Below are 25,104 nucleotides of genomic sequence, written 5' to 3' on the forward strand. Positions count from 1 at the left end.
CTCTGTCACTCATACCTATGTGAAGTTTTGGTCTGTTACAACGACAGAGATAATGCTCTACAAAATCGCTATCTCTTTCTAAAGGTAGATGTACATTATTTTCTGCCGCGTACCACATTTAAAACTAGCTTTTGCTCGTGACTTCGTCCGCGTGGAAACCCCCTTAGGGGTTGAATTTTCAAAAATCCTTTCTTAGCGGATGCCTACGTAATAATAGCTATCTGCATGCCAAATTTCAGCCCGATCCGTCCAGTAGTTTGAGCTGTGCGTTGATAGATCAGTCAGTCATCAATCCTTTTATATATTTAAGTAGAAGAAGAAGGAGTCTAATAGGTATTATTAAACGTAGAAGTACGCGTTGGCAAAATAAGTAGACCCGGCAGCACAGAATATAAATAATACCTCGTAACTACTAACGTACCGGCTGGAAATATTGTATATATCTCAGTAAAATCTTTATTCCAAACAACAGCTGTGGCAGCTAAACGTAAAGAGACACCAGTCATCCTACATTAAAATAATAATAATTTATAAATTATGATTTTATAAAGATACCCGCCCGCATCCACTACACCGCATTCGATTTTTAAAAAATAACTTTAAAATAAATCATGTGTATTGTCTATGGTTTTGATTTTCTTTCCGTTGGCGCGAAATAGTGAATCGTGTAGAAAAGTATCGGATCGAGGTATAAAAATTTAAATAGAAAAAAGTATTTTCCTGTATAAAAATATGATGCAAGGATACCAATATAACATATCAAACTCAAATTTTAATAATTTGGGTTATCTTAAAGTCGTTGCTAATATCGATGACAAACATGATCGTTCTGCTCCGTCGAATTACCACTGGAAAGTACTAAAATGTAGGTACGTACATAAGGCTGATCGTTCCCTTTGAAAAGAAATTGTGTGTGATTAAAGGTATTTATTCCTTAGTGTGTATGAAAGCAACGCATACCTATAAGCAACGTATAAACGCAGAGAAGTCCAAATCTTTCTATGTGCTAGCTCTTGCCGGGCTTATTTGGCGCTATGACTGCGCGCTGTGAATCCGTCATCACCACGGTCCTCAGAATACAGAACAATTCTGTATTCTGAGCGGTCATCACCTAGTGCCTTGAGTTGGTAGTTAGTCTTTAGTGGCAATTGGCAGGGCACTAGGTAGTTCGAAGAACCGATTGATAATGAGGATGGTGATGACTGCGCGCAGACTTCGATATCTACTGCGTATCTAAAGTCACAATGTGCTCGTACATAAAATTTATAATTATGTACCTACTTACTGCGTTTAGTGTAGTACAGCTTGTACCTAACAAGGAACATTACTTAAACGGAATGTGTTGATTACTCAGAAAAGTTAATATTTTTTAGAATGATAATATTTTCTGCTTCATCTATACTGGCAAGTCCAGACAAAAGTGACGTTAAACAAATACACATTATTTTCAATAAAATAGGGAATGATTACGATCGTCTGACTTCTTTGTTTTTGAAATATTCTTTAACTCAAGTAAGTCCTAAGTTACATAATGTGTTTATAAGTTACTACTTAGATGATGCCCGCGACTCCGTCCGCGTGGATTTAGGTTTTTGAAACATCCCGTGGGAACTCTGATTTTCCGGGATAAAACTTCCTATGTCTATTTCCGGGATGCAAGCTACATCTGTTAAATCGGTTAAACGGATGGACCTTTAAGGATCCCGTAGGAACTCTTTGATTTCCCGGGATAAAAAGCCTATGTCCTTCCCCGGGATGTAAGCTAACTCTGTACCAAATTCCATCAAAATCGGTTAAACTGTTGGGCTGTGAAACTGTTAAAGCTAGCAGAGGGACAGACAGACAGACACACTTTCACATTTATTATAATACTAGATGATATGCCCGCGACTTCGTCCGCGTGGATTTAGGGTTTTTAATCCCGTGGAAACTTTGACTTTCCGGGATAAAAAGTAGCCTATGTCCTACCCCGGGATGAAAGCTATCGCTGTACCAAATTTCGTCAAAATCGGTTGAACGGGTGGGCCGTGAAAGGCTAGCAGACAGACAGACAGACACACTTTCGCATTTATAATATTAGTATGGATAAGCGGTACGAGACCGTGACGTGCGGCAGCGACGCGCGATTCTTGGGGAACGAGAATAAATTGTGCACTACTTATAGTACTTTGTATATAAATGTATGGATAGCATTGGAGGTGAGAGTCCGCAACGCACGATAACTTGCATACAATTGCGCGACACTGTGTCGCGTGTCACCGTCACATAATAGTTTTTGATTTATCATGCAAAATGTCTAAAAAAATACGACTGTAGTACGGAACCCTTGGTGCGCGAGCCTGACTCGCACTTGGCCGTTTCTTTGGTTAATTCCCTGTTGTTTTAGGATGGTAGTATTGGCCAAGTGACTTCCGAGATGTACCAAATGTGTTTCCACTACACTATGTCGGCTAAAATCGCACCTATTTGGAACGTCTTGGGATATAATCATTTGATAAACAACAGAGATTTTTTAACGGCTCCAGGACCACAAGATGGTATTCAATGTGCAATTGTTGCGAACAGTAAGTACAAACTAACTTGGCCTCTATCTGTATCATTTATTTATTTACCTATTTTATAGTGCGCGCAAAATTAGTAGTCCAATAGCAAAATTAGTAGCACAGAATATATAATAGTATGACACGAGGCATACCTACCTAATATAATTTGCGCATTGTACGAAAACTCGCTCGATTACCTACTACAGTATGTAAATGTATTAGGTATCTATCTATACACCCATTTCAGAGTCCACATTAACATTACAATTGAAGCCAGAGAAAATCCACTTGATAAAGTGTAAAGACGAAAAATACTTTGAAGGTGAAAGCATAAGAGTTCTTCCTAGGTAAAGAATGTTTTATCATGATTCTAATATCGATAGAATTTCTTTATTAACAACTGCTTATATTTTAAGCCTCAATAAAGGTGTAATAGAAGAATATTATGGAGCTTTACCTCAATCCGCTAAGTTCAAATGTTATAAAGATCTACGGCGTCATTGGAAAAATATAGTAAGTCCATATTATGATCCAAGTAGGTAACTACAGAAGTCAATTTTTCTTGTTATTGTGTACAAAACGATAAATTAATCTGTACACTATTGCGTACATCAGTCCAGTCATGTTTTGAATCTCTATGTGGTGAGATCTGCGAAGTTTTTTGTGTTTTAATGCAAACCGCTAAGATGTGGAATGCCCTTCCGACCTCTGTCCTGCCACATAATAATAAAACCTAAATACCTTTAAGCCAAGAGTAAATAGGTATCTTTTAGGCAAGCGTGCTCCAACCTAGACATCATTAATTCTTTTTATTAAGCATGGTTGTCGTCATGTAAAAAAAGAAAAATAATAAAAGATCACTTTAGTGATAAGGTCGCCCTTTGTTTTTTAGGTGTATAGCTATTCTTACTCTGTAATTTTCTTAACAATAAAGTTGTTTTAAATTAAATTAAACTAAATAAGTTGCTTCGAACAGTCATATCATTTTTACCTTTATAGCACGGTTACCGACTACCAGAAGAGGAGTATCCATGTTATTATGCGGTTAGATTTTGGCGCGGCGATCCGTTGACATACCCTGCAATTTGCTTAACACGAAATTTCCCTATCATTACACCCTTACCAAAACCAGCAGAAGTAAGTTTGAGTTACCTATCTCAATCAAGTAACTAAGGCTATAAAGCCATGATTTGAATTTAAAAGAAAGTAGGTATACTGGCCGAAGCAACGTGAGGATGGTTTCGACATTGCGAGTGGGTAACTTTAGAGTACCTAACATAATTTAACGGAGCTCTCCAAACGCTAAAACTAACGTCCGCGTCCTTAGTTAAACAGAGGACATATAAGACAGTATACTTACAAATTACGACAAGATATGAGGCCCTGAACCACGCACAACAGACGGAAACGTTTAAGTGCGGAAACCAGCCCAGAGCGAAGAAGAGGCCCTGAACCCTAGGCCCTAGTTTAACTATTCAAGTTAACGTTAACTGTCATAGACATAGGATTATTGCTTGTGCATAAATCAGCCATTTTATATGGATGGGAAAGGTGCAAAACTTCCGTCCTTTTTCTGTTTTTCGACAGATTTACGCAAAGCTTAGTAGGGCCTCTGGTTCCTAGATAGTAGATTAAGCTTTAATCGGTCTATCTAGTACAATATTCGGCCGTTGATGCGTAAAATAGAGAGCTAACTAGGTATCTCTATAGTATTTTGTTTCACTTTCAGCGACAAATATTAATGAGATTTATTAATTGCTTAAAAAGTAAGATGCCAAGTTTTCTTGGGATTCCACTAACGATTGAAGCAGCTAATACCGAAAACAATTTGGAAAACGTAAGTTATTTTTTGAAAAAAATGTTACTGCTTGATTCAATTTATTATGGCAAGACTATCCATTTGTCCAAAAGTTGTATCATATTTTATGAATACTTATTCATGTTTATACCGCGGAGAGTGCTTGCACAAATAAATAGTTGTTAAATAGGTATATGATGAGCCCACGATCTTTGAAAACGGCTGCTTAATTTTCAAACAGGTCGGTACGCTTGACATTGTTTGATATTCTGAATTCGTATTTGGTACCACAAAGTACTACCTATAGGCTATATGTATAGGTACCTACCAGGTACAGAAAGCTCACTCCACAAAGATATTTAAATGAATATGAAATATCGACTCTTTAACTTCGACGCCATAAAATCCAGTTCCGTTTGCACAACGCTGCAGCCTAAACAATGTTTATAAAAATGCCTCTCTTTCCATCGCATAAACTCTCTCTCATAATATTATGAGATAAAAGTTATGCAAGTGCCGTCGAAGGGGCGCGCTGCCGGCCGTTAGGTACCTATATTCAAAGGGTCAAGTGACCAAGTGAGCCCGGCAAAATTAAGCAATCGATTCCAAAGATTTGTGTAGGTAAATGTCACAAACTCTACGTTTGTCCTGGCTTTTCAGTTTACGAGGTATATACCTACCTATCTACCGAGATATCAATGCATTTTCGTAACATTCTTTTTCAGATTAACCATGGCGAAATTTTATCAGAAACGCAAGCCGTAAGCCTCTGCACACCAACTCAGTATCAACGCAGAGATAATTAGGTAATTGTTTTAAAAATATCAATTTCAGTAAAAGAATACTTAATAAAACGTGATTTATTGTTAAAATGTAATTTATTTAATTAATCATTTCAATTTGTCGTCAGGTGGATTAGTAAAAACATTATTAATTTGTCACAATGCAGGTATAAAATTAGTGCATTATCCACTTAGATTAAAATAATAATTCTCACTTCACATCGTCATTATCACCATTACAATATTTGTTGTAAACCGTAACATAAATTAATCATTAAATATTTTTTCGTCATGTCTAAGTATGTTGTTTTATTTATTTTAGTTAAATAATATGATTTAACTACATTATCACTTGTATACCATACCGTCTTATTAAACCTCATAATAAAAAATAAAAAAAAAATTAAGGTGAAGTAGGTAGGTACATTCTAAAAGTTAAGTTGGGTTGAGGGAGACAACGCCGACCGTGGTGTTGGGCTGCGAGGTGGAGTTAAGGACGGTTGACCAGCTGTGAGGTCGAAGAAATGGGCCACCGATGGAGACAGATTCCTGTGCGCTGGTTGTGGAACTTGTGTGCTTCTAACATCCTGAAAACGAAAGGGATTTTAGCTGTTATGTTATTTTTAAAAAGAAGTTTTTTTTGTGCAAACAGTTTACAAAAAAATTGTAATATCTATCCTTCAAAACAAGAGGAGGTTAAAAGCGAGAGGAATAAGAATTTATCGACATTTACTGGAAACAACTAACCGTTCTTGCCCCACGTGGAGATGAATTCGGCGTAACTTGAAGATTAGTTTGGAACACAGGAACATTTAATAGATATTGAAGTTTGTATCCCCTTGCTAAGTCGTCCACTGTTTTACCTGAAATACAAATCGTGGGTATTATCATCATCAACCCATAGCCGGCTCACTAATGAGCATGAGTCCCTGCTCACCTCTCAGAATGAGAAAGGTTTTGGCTATAATCTATCACGCTGGCCAAGTACGGTTTGGCAGACTTCACACATATTTGAGAACATGGAGAACTCAAGTGTGCAGGTTTCCTCACGACGTTTTGTTTCACCGTTAAATTAAGTGGTATTGAATTTTATAAACGCCCATATAACTCTGAAAAGTTAAAGGTGTGTGCCCGGGTTCGATCTCCCGACCTCCCGAATAGGAGGCAGCTGATGTATTAACCACTATCTATCTATCACGGCTGTACTCGTAAGTAGGTGTAAATTATAATGCGGCGCATTATGTGCACAAATCTAAACACGACTCACGAGGCGTATGATTTAGCATTGTCCAAAATCAAATCTCGGCCGTGCGCGAACTGCCATGTTACAACTTCAAACTCGATTATTTGTTTTGCGAGCAATATTTAGCTTGGAGGCAGCATGGCATCGGTTGAAGAATACCTACCTACGATAAGTACCTACCTAGGTACTACTTTGAGAGCGCTCGTCAGTAGGTATCTTTAAAATAAAATTAATGACGGAAAATTACCTGTTAGACTCGTTGGAATGTTAGGGTTACACCGTCCTGTTTGCATAATTTTTTTCAGAGCTGCTACATTATTGAAAATTATTGCAACCGCCGCCCCATCAGCTAACTGAGACGAATCGCAGCATGATAACAAAAATGTCCAGTCATCACTCTCCCAGTGTAAGGCGGCGAACACTGCAAGTTGCAATGTGGATGCTCCTAAACATAAAATATTCTTTAATCCACATTCAACAGTCGCTTTATAAAGAAACATCTGCGGTAATTATTTTCACATTGCAATTTAATCTAGGGCGTTTTTTTACTTACCAGCTTCACTTAATAAATGTGGATTAGCTCCATATTGCATTAATAGTTTTACAATACAGTGTAATCCGTGTCGAGCTGCTAGTCTTATGGGCCATCCGCCTTGAAAATTAGGATTAAAACCACTGCTTAATAATTTTGTCAACTCTCTTTCATTACTGTTTATTATATTAAATTTTAAATTTTCCTTGTGTCTATCCATTAAATAAGTTTTTTTTAAATATATATTTAACAAATGATCTACAACTCCTGTACCTACGCTAATTTTACCAATAAATTTTCAACTACCCTCTTTTAAAATATATCATAGACAGTAGACACACTAACATAAAAAAAAAACTAATTAAGCTCGTGTCACTTATGGCAGTGAGGACAAAATTCATATCGATAAAACATCGCTACCAAAAAAAAAATCGTCAATCGGCTCTTTTCGGTAGGTAGGTACGCAATGAAATAACACGCCAGCACGCCAGCAATTTCCCAGGCGTAGATAGAGTAATAAAGGTAGATACAGGAACGTTTGCTTTCTCATTCACACTAAAAAGAGAGTACAGATAAAGTTACTAATGTGATAAACAGAGACGCAGCTAACCTATTTTTTGTCCCTTATCGTGTAACTGGTTTTTTTACTCTATCATAGATAGAGTTATGACTTATGGACTTATGTGATAGTCTTTGGTCTTGTCGCACTGTAACCACAGACTGTACCTGCTGTACCTTAGATAAAATGTGCTGTAGCCTTGTGCCTACCTACCTACCTACCCTTGCTGTACCGTAAAACGGGGTGAATAGGTACGAATTCTAACTTCGCATTGAAATTTACGGATGTTTTGGTACAAATTATGATGCTTTAACTGTTTGTAAGCATCTCCGGTTGTAAGAATTCTAAGGAAACATCCAAAAAATATAAAATAATGATAAATTACTGGTATATTTTAATCAAAATATATGCTGTTCCTATTTATACTTGATCCGGGGTGTAACGGAATGGCAAAGGGGTGAATAGGGAAAAAAGGTTAGGGTTGTCAAACACAAGTTAGTCTATCCTCTAATATTACAAAAACTAGCTTATGCTCGCGACTTCGTCCGACACAAATTTCAAACCCCTATTTCAACCCCTTAGGGGTTGAGTTTTCAAAAATCCTTTCTTAGCGGATGCCTATGTCTTAATAGTTATCTTCATACCAAATTTCAGCCCGATCTGTCCAGTAGTTTGAGCTGTACGTTGATAGATCAGTCAGTCAGTCACCTTTTCCTTTTATATATTTAGATTAGGAAAGTGAAGACTTGTTTGTTTGTAATCGATAAACTCTGAAATTACTGGACTGATTTTGAGAATTCTTTCACCATATTCTATAGCTATTTTATTCAGAAGTAACATAGGCTATATTTTATGTTATTATAGATGGCATAGTAGGTATCAAATCTTTAAAAAAAGCAACCGCCGAGTTTCTTGCTGGTTGCTGGCATTCCGAATCAGTGGTTTGACGATTCAAAAATAAATAAATAAAAATATTTTTTATTTAATTAAACTGTTACAAGTAGTGTAGTTACCTATACTTGTAAAAGTTTAATTGAATAAAAAATATTTTTATTTATTTATTTATTTATCAATATTAAACAGTAAAATGCCATTTAACTAAATTTTACTAGTCGACTACACAAGAAGGAAGATTTTTTTTGAACAATTTAATAAAATATATAAAGTGACAGCCCTGTCCCTATATAAACCTTACTGTTCCTATTTAACCTTGATTCGTTCCAATTCAGTAAGTATAGCGTTCCTATCCACCCCTTTCCCGTACCTATAATCCCCATGGCAAAGCCAAAACCACTTGGTTCCAATTTTTTCTTTTTTACAGAAAAATATGTAACATTTAGACAAATCTGCTTTTGTGACGCCTCTTAGATAAATGTTTAATGATTTCTAATAGTTTTTGTACTGTTTTATTCTCGTACTGCGTCAAAGTAACCAAAGTTTTGAGACCTACGGCTTAGCGCGTTTTGAACAACGTTTTTGCAATGACGCTTTCGTTATTTTAATGTCAATTTGTCTCTGGTTCAGTGTTGCCAAATAAAAGATCAAATAGTCTACTATAGGGAAAAACAATGCTACCAAAATTCTAAGCTGTTTTGGGTATTATTTTTACGTTCAAATCTCATTCCCAGTTTTGTCCCTATTCACACCCCGGTTCCTATTCACCCCGTTTTACGGTACCATTGCTGTACTGTAACTGCATGTCAAAGAGTATATAATCACTACGTATAAAAGGACTACCTACGTCCTACGTTCATATATTACAAAGTACTCTGTGGTCCTACGTCTGTATTATGTATGCGCAGTGCACCGACCAGAAATAAAAGCGCAGTGGAAATAATAATCCAAAACGTAGTGATTATATTCTCTGAATAATCCCACATAATAACAATTTTTGCATGGATTTTTGTAGTTTAATGAGAATTGAATACCTTGTGAAATAATCAAAAAAATATTAAATGGTTACAATTTGGTGTTTTATAATGGGAAAGTAATAAAGCTCAACTTACCTAACCTTTTAAAATTATCACAAGAATAGGTACTTAATATTTATTTGTTATTAATTTTTAGGCATAAAGAATGGCGAAAGATTGTAAAAAGGGAAAGAAGAAGAAGAGCTAGAACACAGTTAGCAAAAGAAAGAGGCAAGTATACTATTAATAATAATAATCAAACAACAAATTATATACCTAGGTATTTCATTATTGAGCCTGTAATATATATACTGTATAATAATATATATTATGTATATACTGTATAATATATATTTAGAAACAGGAGCATAGGTACATTAATTATATTGTGTAAAAATACCAAAGCACTGTACCTATATTGTAACACTGTTACACACATCTCGGTAGAGACAAGTGGCAACTGGCAAGCTTACTTCTAGAAATATAAGGCAGCTACATTTTAAAATAACAGTCAAAAGTGTTTTAGCATAACACATACACTTAAATATCTTTGGTTTTAGTTAAATGTTTTTCCTTTTATATATTAGACTAGCTTATGCTCGCGACTTCGTCCGTGTGGACTACACAAATTTCAAACCTCTATTTCACCCCCTTAGGGGTTGGTTAGCGAATGCCTACGTCATAACAGCTATCAGCCCGATCAGTCCAGTAGTTTGAGCTGTGCGTTGATAGATCAGTCAGTGTCACCTTTTCCTTTTATATAGGCGGATGCGGATGTGGCTGACATCATAATATTAAATTTACTCAATGTTTAAAGATAAATGTAGAAAATATTGATCATTTCAGATTTTAGTTTTGTCCACACTGTCAATGATCAAGATTTGCTTGAAGAACAAAAGGCTTTAGAATTACTTGAAATAGAAGAAATAAAAATACAGAATAATATTGAAAATGAAAAATGGTTGCAAGCAGAAGTCATAGCAATGGACCAGTGGAATAAACTTCAAATGAAAAGAGAGCTGTTACGACAGAAGCAGATTGAACAGCAGACCAAACTTAAACTTGTAAGTTTCATTGTATACTTAAAATTAAGTTACTATATTAATGGACAAGTGGTGATAGCCTAGCAAAACACATATTATACAATTGAAGATTATGTAAATGATAAAAAAGCGTGGGGCTCTGCAATTGCTTGTTCAATATAGCATATATTATAAATGTAAATTATTAAACACTAGCTGATGCCCGCGACTTCGTACGCGTGGATGTAGGTTTTAGGTAATCCCGTGGGAACTCTTTGATTTTCCGGGATAAAAAGAAGCCTAAGTCACTCTCTGGTCTTAAACTATACCCATGCAAAAAATCACGGCAATCTATTACTCCTTTAGGACGTGATTGAAGGACAAACCACTAAACCAATTAACCATCAAACCAATAAACACGCTTTCGCATTTATAATATGGATAGTGTTTTGAAACGACCAACCGCCGAATTTCTTGCTGGTTCTTCTCGGTAGCGACAGCATTCCTAACCAGTGGTAAATTATTCTGACAATTCAAAAGCTCTTGTAAAATTGATTTTTAAGTAGAAAAATTTATTCTATTCTATTCTATCCTAGTTTAGTTTAGTTAAATATTCTTTATTGTACACCAAAAAGAAAAGACACAAAAAAGTAACATATAAAAGAAGAACATACAATTAGCGGCCTTATCGCTGTGAAGCGATCTCTACCAGGCAACTAGGTATCCTAGTGGTTAGACTAGCCTCCTAATGAGGGGGTCCATTTTAAACAATTAAATCTATAGAATCACTGAATTTAATACATTTCCGGTAACATATACATCATACGCACAAAGCCAATAATTTTGTGGTGATCCAGATTTACTACATTGTTTTACGTGGTTTTACCCACAAGAGTTGTGAAATGTTATCTTATAATATTTAAACTTTGTTTACACATAGGTATTCAGTTAATATTACTGTTGTAATATATCACATTTTGCAGTTTTTTTTTTAAGAATATTAGCCAAGTTAATTGCTGACTAATATTCCCCTTTCCCCTCCAACTAAGCGTCAAGCTTGTGCTAGGAGTAGGTACGACAATAGTGCAACGGGTGGGATTTGAACCGGCCACCTTTCGGTTTTCAGTCCGCTCCTTTAACCGTGGAGCTATCGAGGCTATATATAACATATATATTATTATTATATATATTATTTTAATAGTAGTGAGATGTGAAGTGATTTTCAAATGTTTTGTAAATTATAGGAATGGGAAATGGAGAAACAAAGACGAGAAAAAGAAAAGGAAAGATTAAAGAAAATTGAAGAGGAAAATAGGCAAAGACAAGAAACTTTCATGTACAATCTGGAAAAGTTCCTAAGTGGAGACACAACAAAGCTGCCTGAAGAGTTGGCCGTTTTATATGAAACAAGACCTGACTGTGATGTATGCCCATTTTTCATGAAAACTGCTTGCTGCCGCTTTGGGGATGAATGCTCTAGGAATCATAAGTACCCAGGCATAAGTAAAGTAAGTTATTTAACAAATAATACCCTAACACAAGCTTTATATTGTTTTGCATTTTTTAGCTTTGCCATTACACGTAAACTTTTTTTGGAAATTTGGGATGCAAATAGCTAATGACATAGACATCCGCTAAGAAAGGATTTTTGTAAATTCAACCCCTAGGGATTTAAAATTGTCCCAGTCTACGCGGACGCAGTCGCGGGGATAAGCTAGTTGGTAGTATTGTTATATATTGTAACTTTGAAGACAATGCAGTCTAAGATGGAAGGGGTATGGCAGTTGTTATTAAACCCACGCCCCTTTGGTTTCTACACTGCATCGTACCGAAACGCTAAATCGCTAGGCATACGGCAAAGCTTTGGCGGTAGGGTGGTAACTAGTCACGGCCGAAGCCTCCCATCAGACCAGACCAGAAATTTATAAATGATAAAATTCCAAACCCCTGCCAGGAACCTCCGACAAATAAGACCACAGTGCTTACCACTGCGCCAGGGAGGTCGTCAAATTTTGCACCAACACTACATTTTGAATGTATCAATTCTGGAGAGGACGCGTGATTCTAAGTTAGGGTTAGGTCATGCTAGGTTAGGTAGGTACAGTACGCGGCAGAAAGTAATGTACATTGGCCTTTAGAATGACATTTCGGCTTTCTAGAGCGTTGTCTCTGTCACTTTTTTTTTCTCATACCTATAAGACGTTTTGTCGGTCTCAACGCTCTACAAATCTGCTATTTCCTTCTAAATGTCGATGTACATTACTTTCTGCCGCGTACTGTATATTGATTGGAATATTTTTAAGTGATAATTAGTTTCAACTTTTAATTAATTAGACTATTTTGATAACAGTTGATACTATACAACTATAGTAGGTACATACATAAAACTATGTTTTTATTAATTTCTAGTTTCTCCTTGCTCCAAATATGTTTGGCCACTTCGGGTTAGATAATGCCAACTATAATGAATATGATACTGATATTATGTTGGAATATGAAGACAGTGATACATATAAAGACTTCAAAAACTTTTTCTATGACATATTGCCCGAGTTCCAAAAATTTGGTAAAGTTGTACAGTTAAAGGTAAGTTGATGTTGGAAGCTAGTTTGAAATGTCAGCATTCACGTAATGTATCCTTTACAATATTATACAAGGTTATAAGTACATATATTTATAGGAAGTTTTCCAGTGAGAGTAATTGTATTTATAACTAGCTGACACTCCCCGGCTTCGCTCGGGTGGAGTTTAGAAAATTGAGGGGGAGGTTGAATTAAATTTTTCTCCGTAAGAACCATCCTCGTACTTCAAGGAATATTATAAAAAAAGAATTAGCGAAATCGGTTCAGCGATTCTCGAGATTTGCGATGAGCAACAAATTTAGTGATTCATTTTTATATTATAGAGATAATAATATTGGGGCTAATTCCTTTGTACACAATCTCTAAACTAAACTAAAATGGCACGTCTTAATCTATTGCTATCCCTTTCATAATGTTGCTTGCGGAAAAGGATAGCACTAGATTTAGACCTGTTAATTTAGTTTAGTTTAGAGATTGTATACAAGAGAATCGGCCCCATTATTTATATTTTATGATTCCACCATTATTTGGTAACAGCATTCTATTAATAAATAAACTATGTATGTAACAAATTGTATCTTAACTCAAAAATCATATAAATACATACATATACCTACAGAGTACATGAAGTACCAGTTGAATGTACTTTCAACATAGCATTGTGAACCCCTTTGAAGAGTATAATGGATCTATTATTGTGACAAGGTTTGTATGGTATATAATCTTATGTAAATGCACTCTAAGGCCACGTTTCCATAATGCAAGTTCTTTTTTTTTAAATAAAAATAGCGAGCAAACGAGCAGGCTGATGTTAAATGGTTACACACAGGTATAACATTTGCATGCAAGTTACTACTACTACTACTTAAAATTATATTTCCCTGTACTTGCTCTGCACGTTAAAGGGCAAGCGTTTGCGCCAACGCTTGTAAGACAGTTTACTTGTCACTTGCATATCATATTGGACGTAAGCGACAATTGCGCGTTTTGCTTAGAAGTTCAAAATCTACTTTCGTGCAACCTGCAGCTGATTTTATGCTACGTTTCCACTACTGAAGTTGTATGTATAAGTTGCAAGCAAGCCACTTGTATCATGGAAACGTGCCTTAATTTATATGTAAGATGCGTTGTTATTAAGGTATTACATACTAGTGAAGTTTATTTAATCTATGGATTAAATTTTACTTTGACTCCTAATTGCTTCGATTATTCCTGTTTCTTCTTACAGGTATGCAATAACTTTGAAAAGCATCTCCGTGGGAACACATACATAGAATATGAAGATATACACAGTGCAGTGCTGGCGTATAGAGCCCTGCATACGAGGTGGTATGGGGGGAAGCAGCTTTCATTGCAATTCTGTCAGATTATATCATGGAGTAATGCTATTTGTGGTATGTTGCTCGCAGGCATATTATAATTATGTCGTACTATATAATAAATAGCCTCAATAGCTCAACTGGTAAAGGAGTGGACTGAAAACCGAAAGGTCGACGGTTCAAACCCCGCCCGTTGCACTATTGTCGTACCTACTCCTAGCACAAGCCTGACGCTTAGTTGGAGAGGAAAGGGGGCTATTATCTGTACATATATAAAAGGAGAAACTCACTGACTGTGTACCGGGTGTTAAAAAAAATTAATTATGAGAGAAATGATGGAAATGAAACTGCGTAAATAGCACACGGTAGGTAGGATTTAATAATATAAAAATATTGGTACAGAAAAACTACCGCGGCTTAGCTCATGGGTCGGCACACAAAATTTGTAGGGTCGTGGTGTTACGTTGATTTCGGCCTTTGCCCTAGCGGCAGTAATGTGTACTCCCCTTGTGTTGACGGCCTCGTAGATGGTGTGAGGCCGGGAGTTCGATGTCAGCAGATGTTGCCGTGGGTACCCGACGGTGCTGACTAGATGATGGAGTTTGCTGGTGGGGTTTAAACCCGCCTTTAAATCCAAACTTCGCCCCTGGAAATGATAACCAAGGTGGGTTATCCTCTGGCATATAAATTTCCATTCTGGAATCGAACCCGGGTCCGTGTCGAACACAGAAGGTAAGTACTTCGACATGACAGAATTGCCGGTGTGGCGATATCAGAACGGAGATTACAATGATTTGGCTAAATAAACGGCTGAAGGCCCAAAATATTGAAAATAATGAAATTATTCACAAAAATATAAAAAAGAGGGTTGTCAGAATAATTTTACAATGATGAAGCAATCTAGATTGAAAATTACTAATGAATTGGCAAATAAACTACGCTAATCGATAATGCAAAGGTTGAAATTAACTACTAAGGTTATGATTATTAAAATAAGCAAGTAGAATAATCGAAATTTGAAAAAATAACTAAGTATGAAACGTGGTGAAAAAAATGACAATGAAACAATTACGATTTACATGTTTGAGTACCATCCAAAACTTACCCGTAAACGGGAGCGTAAGAGCACTGCATAATATATTTAAATTAAAGAAAACATTTCCATAACGCACATTTTAAAGGCGTCGCGTCCACCATAAAAAAGGTGGACGCAACAAAAAAAACTTACACACCCAGCGTCAAGACGCGCCGGGTGCATAATGGCGGTCTGTCAATCAAACCAACTTCAAGCCGTTCTATTCGACCTGACGTATAAAACAAGCAACAGCAAAGATTTCGTTTGGAAATGGGTGTTGCTATTTGCAACGCCTAAATTTAATAACACTGTATATGAATTTAAAAAAAATACAAAATTACGTTTAAAAATATGATTTATAATAATAAATTAGATAAATTATAATATAAATAATAAATTCATGTAACGCTTCGTTACATTACCCCCCTTCGCACGTAAGGATTTTATTTTAAAAATAAAAGTTTTTAATTTTTTTGACAACTGATTTTTAGGGTTACCTCAAACGGAACCCTCACTTCGTTATCTGTCTGTCGTGTCTGTCAAGAAACCTATAGGGTACTTCCCGTTGACCTAGAATCATGAAATTTAGTAGGTAGGTCTTATAGCACAAGTAAAGGAATAAATCCGTAAATCGTGGATTTGTGATTACAACACACAAAAAAATGAAAATAAACAAATAATTAGTATTTTCAATTTTCAAAGTAAGACAACTATATCAAGTGAGGTATCGCATGAAAAGGCTGTACCTGTACATTCTAAAACAGATTTTTATTTATTTTTATTCATGTTTTGATTTATCGTGCAAAATGTCGAAAAAAATATCCGAATACGGAACCCTGTTTTTATTTGATTACAGGACTGCAATCTCGTAAACGCTGTCCAAAGGGCAGAACTTGTAACTTTCTCCATGTATTCAGAAATCCTATGAGGCTAACATTTGATGAAAATCGGCATTCTGAAAGGTAAAAACGTCCATATAATTATTATGTTATATTTTATTATTACTATTATATAAATAGAATAGAATAATATAATATTCTACTGTGCTAAAGCTTTCGCTTGCAACTTAGAGGTGAGTGGATTTAGGTTTTTAAAAACTCGTAGTAACTGTTTTCTCGGTATTAAAGTATCCCTATCCTCCAGGCATAGTTACTATGCTATTGCTGTTCCAAAAGATAATGTAAAAAATGTCCCAGCATCGTTGATCAAAATAATTACTATTTGTAATATAGTATAGTCACATAGTGTATCACAGGCCATAAATAGGTCACAAAAAATATGCATTTAGTTACTAAATATACTTAACAGTCAAGCGCTACCCTATATTATAGTTAGAATAAAATAATTTATATACAGGAAGATTTTTTTTGTTTTGCACAAATTTTTTTTGGTGGTTCTGTATCGTTAATAAAACACATTTTCATTCATAATTTTGTACCATTTTAGAATTTATTTTTTTACCTTAAAATAAACAAATCATGGTCATACTATTCGTAAACGAAGCACGCTATAAGCACGCTAGCTGACTCTGACGTTTTCCCTTTTTAAAAAAAGTACCAAATTCGCATCTTAGACGATATTAAAGCGCGCAGAGGTCAACGGCCGCCGCGCTCGTCATCGGGTGTGAGTGCGTGTATTTTAATCAACAGTTGAAGATAACTTTTGTAGGGTGACCCTAATCATCTGTTCAAAAGTGGATATCTTTGGTAAACGATAACTTTGGTATTCTTAAGTAAAATAAAAAAATAAAAAATACGTGTTGATTAAATTTCAATCGATGGAAGATCGATGGAGATGGAGCGCGCCTGCTTAGGTGCCTGTTCACGCTTCTTTTGAAGGTCTGAATATTAAAATTGGGGAGGAAAACGGCAGCCGGAAGGGCATTCCATATTCTATAATAGCGGTGTGTATTAGATACGCGGTGGAATTTCGACTACTTATGTAGGGAGGGCACACCTTTACGGCGATAAGGTATTGTTTGATACCTTATCACACTCCGAAATATAATGTTACATTCCGAATTAATGTAGAATACCGTTATTGATTTTTTTTTAGAATTTAGGCATTCTCTTTTTCATCAAGATCGGTTTAGTAGTTGAGCCGTAAAAAGGTTCATATTAAGTAGTATGGAATAAAAATAGGTGCCTTCGTTTTTATGACAAAAACTGACAAAACTTTAGTTTAACTGATGCCTAAACTTAAAGTTAAATCTGATTATTTTTTATTGTGGAAAGACGGTACTTAGATGTTTAAAACTATACATATAGTATACTTAATATTTGTTTTAGACAAGAGCGAGCCTCACGATCTTGGCGGTGGTCAGAATCACCAGAAAGGACTTCGCCAAAACGCTCATCGCCGAAGCGTACAGACAAAGACAGTGAACGTTACCACAGGCATAGGGATAGAAGACATTATCATTCACATCGTTCACAATCGCATCGAGAAAGATATTGAATAAAGCTACATAATATTAAGACTCATGTTTTATTGATTGTTTCCACAGATATTATGGATATAACTAAACAAGTACCTACTGGTACTGCTGCTGACAGCAGCAGTGAGCGTCTTGCCGCATGACTCATGTGTCATATTATGTGAGCTCTGGTGCTCGGAAAATGTTAGCGATGTCATGGGCAGATTACACCTACCGAGTAGTGAAGCGAGACAGTAAAATGTCACTCAGCCGAAACAGTGCTGTGGCTGAGAAATTGCACTCGTTAAAGTGTTTATACCAACCGAGGACACTGACTCGCCACTGTACTCGGTAGGTGTAATCTGCCCATCAGCATGTCGGCATAGTTTCAACACGAAGACCATAGGTACATACATATCAATTTAAATTCCCAGTAAGCTCTGTGGGGCGCAAAATATTTTGTATGGCACACCTTTTCCAGCGTACTTGTTATAATTTGTTCATTTCTGTGTATAAAAGAAACCCATAACATATTTTTAAAAAATTAAGTAAGTAAAAACACCATACTAACATGATTAGTATAGTATAGTATAGTATAGATACCTTGGATGAATGATTACCTAACCAATCGACCATAGATTATAATATATGAATACCTGCAACCGACCTCCCCCGGTTAGTCCCTGTCCCTACGTACAAAATAGTATTTAACATCAAATATCTAATAGAGAGTAAGCCCGGGAGGGCCAGACCTTCGTTATTTTAAAAAAGCTGAGAGTATCTGCGTATTGTCCCCACAACAAGGAGGAACGATCAGCGACTATACAAAGTCCCGCAAATTGCTATTATCTCTATGCGCTGAAACCATGTCTCATTAACATCGAAATGACGTCAACCGAAATAAAAATATACCATCAGCTCGTAACTTCAGTCAAGTCGTCACTAAAATGGCGGCAACGCGCATTACCAATTTGCGGGACTTATACCTACGATAAAGTTTTGATCATGGTGGCTTTGGGACAACAGGTTATGAAGGTGTAAAACATGTGTAAAAATCTTATGTCAAGGGTCAAAGTATGCTTTGACGTAGGTTTGACTAAGTAGTTATTTGTACCTACTTATTTAGTGTAATTTTTTATATATATTTTCATTGGAATAGTGTTATTAAATCAGTAGCTGATCGTTTCTCCCTGTCTTGGAACAATATGCAGAGAAACTTTCAACTTTTATAAAATAACAAGGGTCTGGCCTTCCAGGGCTCTTAAGCAATAATATTTATAGTTCAATGCATAAAAGAAGTACGCTTAAGGGCCTGTTTCACAACCTCCAGATAAGCTTTATCCCAAGGCTTTATCTAACGAATAAATTTGACGTTATGACAGTTTTTGTATTGAAAATCCGTCAAAGTGTCATATTTATCCGATAGATAAAGTATATCTGGCGATTGTGAAACAGACCCTTAACTTATTTTAAAATTTGTTTTAGTAGATGGTACCGGTGAATAATTGGTGGTTGATTTTTAAAATAACGGCTGTATGGTTCCGCTAGATGCAAACAACATGCGGCTGACACCACAGAGTACTTTATAGATTCAGTATTTGGCTTGCAGCTAATCTGATCGAACAACAAGCGCTTCCAAGCGATGGCAAGTATAAGAAAACAAACACTCGTCCACACGCTTGCCAGTGCTTGTTGTTTGCTGTTTGTCGCAAGCATGTGGATCTAAGGCTATCCTGCTTCAAAATGACATTGAGGCTTAAAAAGACTAGAACCCGAAGCCGTAAAGCAAATTAAAAAATACGTCAACAATTGGCCCCGTGTCATATCAGGAAGACAGCATCAAGACCGGGAGCCGCAGCAGAAACAGCTGAAAACGGCAAGCGGCGCAAGTATGCCTCTCTTATAGAGAGTTACATTTTTGTGCCGTTTGCCGTGGAGACCCTGGGGCCATGGAGTCTTAGTGCTAAAAATTTTTTACGAGACATTTCACCGCGATTAATAGCCTCAACTGGTGACAGAAGGGCTGGCTCATTTTTTGCGCAGCGGATCAGCCTAGCTGTCCAGCGCGGAAATGCAGCCAGTATTCTTGGCACCATTCCACGCGGTCATGATTTATATAGTAATTAGATAAGGCTAGCTTTAAGTTTTATTGTATTAAAAAAAAAAAATTGACACTGACAGTGACATTTAACTTCTATTTTTAAATATTTTGTAATGTAAGGAATGGTATGATTTTGTATTTGGATTTTTTTTTAAATAAAATTAAGTACAAGTACCTATTTATCGCTTAAAAAAGCATTAATTATAATAAATCACATTGCTGCAATAATCTAATGGCCACCAGGAACGTAATAGCAGTGCTAGTCTCAAAGTCTTCATACTTTGCATATCAAAAAATATACCTTCATTCTTTTATAGTCTCCTGTAAATTTCCAAGAGAAACTCTGTTAACTAAGATACTACGTAGCAATTTCTTTGCTATAACAGCTAAAAAAAGTTCTAAACATGCACCAGAAGCTACAAACGATAAAGGTTTGCTAGAACATAACATGTTTGCTAAAACAATTTTTATTAAAATACCTACATTGAAAAATAATAATTATGTTACATTCTCAAGTATTTTAAGCTTAATATTCTTAAAATTTTCCAGTAAATGATAATTCAAAAGCAAAGTTAATTAAGGGTCTTAATTTTCATTCTGATTATGAGGCGTTACCTTTTTATAAATTGCCCATAAAGACATTACTATATATCTACAAGACAACAAAGAAAGATGAAGAATGTGGTTATTGCAAAAACAGGTTGTACTATATTGCAGATCGTATCAAAGTAAGATAGTGTGCAACTAATAAATTATAGAAATAATTTTAATAAAGTGAAATAATTATATATACTGACAGTTTATTTTCAGTGCCCTCCCTTAGTTCTAAGCCAACATATTGTTCGAAGAACCTTTGTATACAGCTTATCATTTGATTGGCTTGAAAGTTCCTTGAAAGTTTTATTAGGTAAGATAGAAGTTGAAGTAAAACAAAATAATTTGCTCTGAATAAAACTGAAAGTTTTATCAAATTTTAGATATGGGTGTGACAGGAGACCGAATACTGAGAGATTTGTGGGTCCTTAAATATCACCATAATACTATAAAGGAAAGACTTCAAAGGGTTAAAAACAATGGTGTTGAAAACCTTTACCCTTGGATGGTTAGGTGTTCAGAAGATATAATGAATAGGTACAACTATTTACTATAGTTTTGAAGATTTCTAGGTTAATTTAATATACTTATGTTACCTATCAACATCTTTTAGGTATATTCAAATATTCCAAGAAACAAAATCTATTCTAGGGGAGAACAAATCTACAAAGATGTATCTTGCCAACCGATTAAATATCTCCCCAGAAATAATCGAGGATATGTATTTAAAAGTTCCAGCCTTAAAAACTACCAGAGCTACTAAGGTATAAAAAGACTAATATAATAAGTACTTTGACTTACCTTAACTCAACATTAATTATTAGATTTTTGAAAAAATTAAAATATATTATAAATAATTATTATCTCTGTTACAGGTGAAAAAATTTCTAGACTTTCTATTAGAACAGGGTTTCAGCCTTGAAGAAATTACAACTAAAGCTAGAATACTTACAGCATCTCAAAATACAGTAAAGCAGAGACTTGAAAAATTAAGAGCCCTGGGTTTACGAGAAATTAATTTAAATGTTTTGTGTAGAAGTAGAAAAGATTTTCAAAAGTATTGTGAGTCAATAGAGTCAATCACTAAAGAGCAGTTATAGAATGTTGTGACTAATAATTTTAATAAATTGTTGTATTTTTTATTGCTTTTTATTATTTATAAGACTTCCTGTTCAAATACATGTGAAAATGTTATAGGTATTTAGTAGGTACCTACTCAAATAGAAATATAATTTTAATCCAAGTACACTAAGCTGGAGAGTATGTGGCTAGTACAGATAAACTATCTGAATGCTGATTTGCAGCTTGTTTTAGAAGAAAAATTGGATTATTATTCAAAGTATTACAGGAAATAAGGCAAGAAAAAGTGTGTTCACGTCACTACCTACGCATTCATCAGAATTTAAAACTGTACAATTGTTGTTGGCAGTTGAATGCAGATTTCTGGCATAGTACCATCATGGAAAAGGTAATGAAAGTGGTACATATGGCACAAATCACTACCTCTATTATAAAAGTGTTTGTTTGTTGGTTTATCCTCTAATCACGTCGCAACGGATTGACGTGATTTTTTGCTTAGATAGATTTAAAGACGGAGGGTGACATAGGCTACTTTTTATCCCTAAAGAACAGAGTTCCCACGGGATTTTTAAAAACCTAATTCCACACGAACGAAGTTGCGGGCATCAGCTAGTACAAAATAAATGATCAAGTAATTTGAATTAATGAGGCATTGCAACTGAACAGATGTCCATCATTTGTTAAGGTAGAAATAAAATTTCTTTTCATGCAAATAAAACAATATTTCTTTTTAATTTAAGTATAATAATCATAAACCAATGCAGTTACATGCACCTGTGGTAGTGGAATGAATTACATGAATGAAAAAACCATTACTAATATGTTTACTGAATCCTCAACATTACATAAATTAGTAGGTAGGTATAATATACATATTATTTTGTAAATTATAAAATAATTATTATACATAGTATAGATAAGGCGGTTTATTGCAATGATATTGTGACCCTAATAAACTACATCTTGACATGTTCAGTCACCACTCACCAGACAGTAAATTGATCAGAAACAACTCTAAGACTATTCTGCAAATTAAGAGTGTCATATTTTAGTCAATATTAACTACCTAAAATTCATAATAAAATTATATAATGTGAGGTCTGAGTATAAATCCAAAAATAAGGATTCAATACATTTATTAAGCTATTGGTGAGCGCATTGTACACCTGGACCTGCATGCATATGCTCATCGTCATCACTGGCATAGGCTTCCTCCCGCCCTCGGCTCCTCTCACTGGCTGTGTGCTCCATCATGTTGACTTCTTCCACATCCTCACCAGTCGGCATGACAAACACTGGTCTTGGAGGTAAAATACTTTCGATTTTCTTTAATTGCTCTTCATTTGCAAAGTGGTTTTCAGGAAAAGTTACTTCAAATCTAACATAGAGATTTCCTTTTTCAAATGGGTTCTTATGTTGAGGCATGCCTTCGCCTTGTATGCCTTTTAAGTCTCCAGGTTTGATCACTTCTCCAGGAGAATGTCTTATAAGAAGATCCCGTCCATCTAAATGTTTAATGACAAACTCAAAGCCACACAGAGCCTCAGTCAAGGTAATCTCTCGCTCCATCAACAGGTCATCACCTGTTCGTTTGAACAGTTCATGAGGTTTTTGTTGTAATACTATAATTACATCACCAGGTTGAGTGTCAGGCTGCTGGTCTCCTTCTCCTCTAAAGAATATTTTTTGATTTTCACGCATACCTTTTTCAACATGTACTTCTAATATCTTGGTTTCATTTAAAACTTTCTTGCCTTTGCATTTAGGGCATTTGTCTTTTTCATCAATAGTTTCACCTTGCCCTTGACAGGTAGTGCAACGAGTCTGGAATTGACGGGTCATATTGGGGCCTATTTGCTGATATGACACTTTTATACCTTGACCATGACAGTCCCTGCAAAACGAAACGGCTCCAGTCTTTCCACCGAGACCTTTACACGGGCCACAAATTACATTTTTACTTAACTGTAGCTTTGCCGTTTTTCCGACATACATATCTTCTAATGTCACTTTCAATGGATGTATGGTATCCTCGCCACGCGCACGTCCTCGTCCTCTGCCACCACCACCACCACCACCACCACCCATACCGAATATGTCACCAAAGAAATGTCCAAGAAAGTCGTCAGAAGGAAATCCTCCTCCTTGTCCACCTTCTTGCAATCCTTTGAGCCCGAACTTATCATAGGTTTGCCGTTTTTTTGGATCTGATAAAACTTCATATGCATAGCTTATCTCTTTGAACCTATCGCCAGCTGCTGGGTTTTTGTCAGGATGGAATTCTTTAGCCAACTTGTGGTAACTCTGAAATAAAATTAACAAGTTGCATTGATTAAATGAATCGAGACAACCATGCTTGACAAAGGAGTAGGAACTCGAACTCGCATAGTTACATTGTTGAATACCAGCCAATTAAGCATTATGTTAAAAGTTTCTTACCCTTTTGATTTCAGAATCACTTGCATTTCGCGAAACGCCTAATATTTCATACAATTTATTATCAGCCATTTTACGATCGAAATGAGGGAGACACCACGGAATTACCTACTTTGTCGCAGCTGATGGCTGCTGCAAAAACGAAAAAGAGCGATTTCAGAATTGTCACAGTCAATGTCACAGATGATGCAATCCACAGAGTACATTATATATACTGATGCAATCATAAATGCAGATAATATGAGATAATATTCTTTACTCTATGATAATATTATTTGGTTCTTGGATGAATAATTATTTGGTGGATAGTGGTCACGGGTAACTTTAGAAACGTGTCATAATAATTATCCTTTCATTGTACCTAAAATAAGGATCTTTCTAAGCCGTGTTTCTTTAAACTAAAAGCCCTGTTAACTGTTTAACGAGGTTTAACGAAAACTGAGAGTGTTTAAATTAAATTTAGCATTCTAACATTCAACCCGCTGCGCTGGCAGTGCGATTGTGTAAAAAAATCTGTATGAAATGAAATTCAAAGTTCTGACTTCTGACTGACTGACTGACTTATAATATAGGCTCTAGAGACATGAAATTGTTGTACATAATATATATCAGTACCTTTATTATAAATGCGAAAGTGTGTTTGTTTGTTGGTTTGTCCTTTAATCACGTCGCAATGGTGCAACGGATTGACGTGATTTTTTGCATGGGTATAGATGAAGACGTCAATCCGTTGCACTGTTCCGACGTGATTGAAGGACAAACCAACCAACCAAAAAAATGTGAATAGCGAAAAATGCCGAATTTTTATAAACTAGCTGATGCCCGCGATTTCATACGCGTGGAATTCGATCTTTGAAAATCCCGTGGGAACTCTTTGATTTTCCGGGATGAAAAGTAGCCTATGTCACTCTCCAGGTCTTTATCTATACCCATGCAAAAAATCACGCCAATCCGTTCCACCGTTGCGACGTGATTGAAGGACAAACCAACAAACCAATAAACCAACAAACCAACAAACAAACACACTTTCGCATTCGCGAGACCAAGCCTCGAGGCCTGTACTCTCGCTTAGTCGATCCGGCCAAACAGGGAATCCCCGTACCACAGAATAA

General features: G+C 35.8%; 4 protein-coding genes across 5 annotated transcripts; 2 read left to right on the forward strand and 2 right to left on the reverse strand.

Annotated features, from left to right (window-relative positions):
* The first annotated feature begins 699 nt into the window (after window positions 1-699).
* LOC117988870 (U2 small nuclear ribonucleoprotein auxiliary factor 35 kDa subunit-related protein 2-like) lies at window positions 700-17,842 on the forward strand. Its single transcript, XM_069499516.1, has 16 exons — window positions 700-869; window positions 1,374-1,512; window positions 2,387-2,564; window positions 2,791-2,890; window positions 2,960-3,056; window positions 3,543-3,680; window positions 4,273-4,380; window positions 5,067-5,133; window positions 9,383-9,439; window positions 9,524-9,598; window positions 10,214-10,431; window positions 11,634-11,897; window positions 12,799-12,975; window positions 14,200-14,365; window positions 16,222-16,327; window positions 17,654-17,842. The coding sequence occupies exons 1-16, from the start codon at window positions 733-735 to the stop codon at window positions 17,820-17,822; spliced, it is 2,196 nt and encodes a 731-aa protein (XP_069355617.1). The 5' UTR covers window positions 700-732; the 3' UTR covers window positions 17,823-17,842.
* On the reverse strand, window positions 5,187-7,207 carry LOC117991984 (uncharacterized). Its single transcript, XM_034979974.2, has 4 exons — window positions 6,920-7,207; window positions 6,614-6,811; window positions 5,871-5,986; window positions 5,187-5,710 (listed from the first exon to the last, which is right to left on the reverse strand). Exons 1-4 carry the CDS (start codon window positions 7,116-7,118, stop codon window positions 5,552-5,554), a joined length of 672 nt encoding a protein of 223 aa, XP_034835865.1. The 5' UTR covers window positions 7,119-7,207; the 3' UTR covers window positions 5,187-5,551.
* A 2,114-nt stretch (window positions 17,843-19,956) lies between the features above and the next one.
* Window positions 19,957-21,618, forward strand: mTTF (mitochondrial transcription termination factor). 2 transcript variants are annotated; one of them, XM_034977548.2, is made up of 6 exons: window positions 19,960-20,313; window positions 20,432-20,610; window positions 20,693-20,789; window positions 20,860-21,013; window positions 21,090-21,240; window positions 21,352-21,618. In XM_034977548.2, exons 1-6 carry the CDS (start codon window positions 20,115-20,117, stop codon window positions 21,574-21,576), a joined length of 1,005 nt encoding a protein of 334 aa, XP_034833439.1. In that variant the 5' UTR covers window positions 19,960-20,114; the 3' UTR covers window positions 21,577-21,618. The 2 variants fall into 2 exon arrangements, with proteins under 2 accessions (XP_034834823.1, XP_034833439.1); XM_034978932.2 differs by lacking the exon at window positions 20,693-20,789 and having other exon boundaries at window positions 19,957-20,313; window positions 20,844-21,013.
* Window positions 21,619-22,279: 661 nt separating this feature from the next.
* On the reverse strand, window positions 22,280-24,167 carry LOC117987965 (dnaJ homolog subfamily A member 2-like). The gene is made up of 2 exons (XM_034975411.2): window positions 23,996-24,167; window positions 22,280-23,860 (listed from the first exon to the last, which is right to left on the reverse strand). Exons 1-2 carry the CDS (start codon window positions 24,062-24,064, stop codon window positions 22,700-22,702), a joined length of 1,230 nt encoding a protein of 409 aa, XP_034831302.1. The 5' UTR covers window positions 24,065-24,167; the 3' UTR covers window positions 22,280-22,699.
* Window positions 24,168-25,104: the final 937 nt, after the last annotated feature.

This window comes from Maniola hyperantus, chromosome 1 (assembly GCF_902806685.2).
Source record: "Maniola hyperantus chromosome 1, iAphHyp1.2, whole genome shotgun sequence".
Lineage (NCBI taxonomy): Eukaryota > Metazoa > Arthropoda > Insecta > Lepidoptera > Nymphalidae > Maniola > Maniola hyperantus.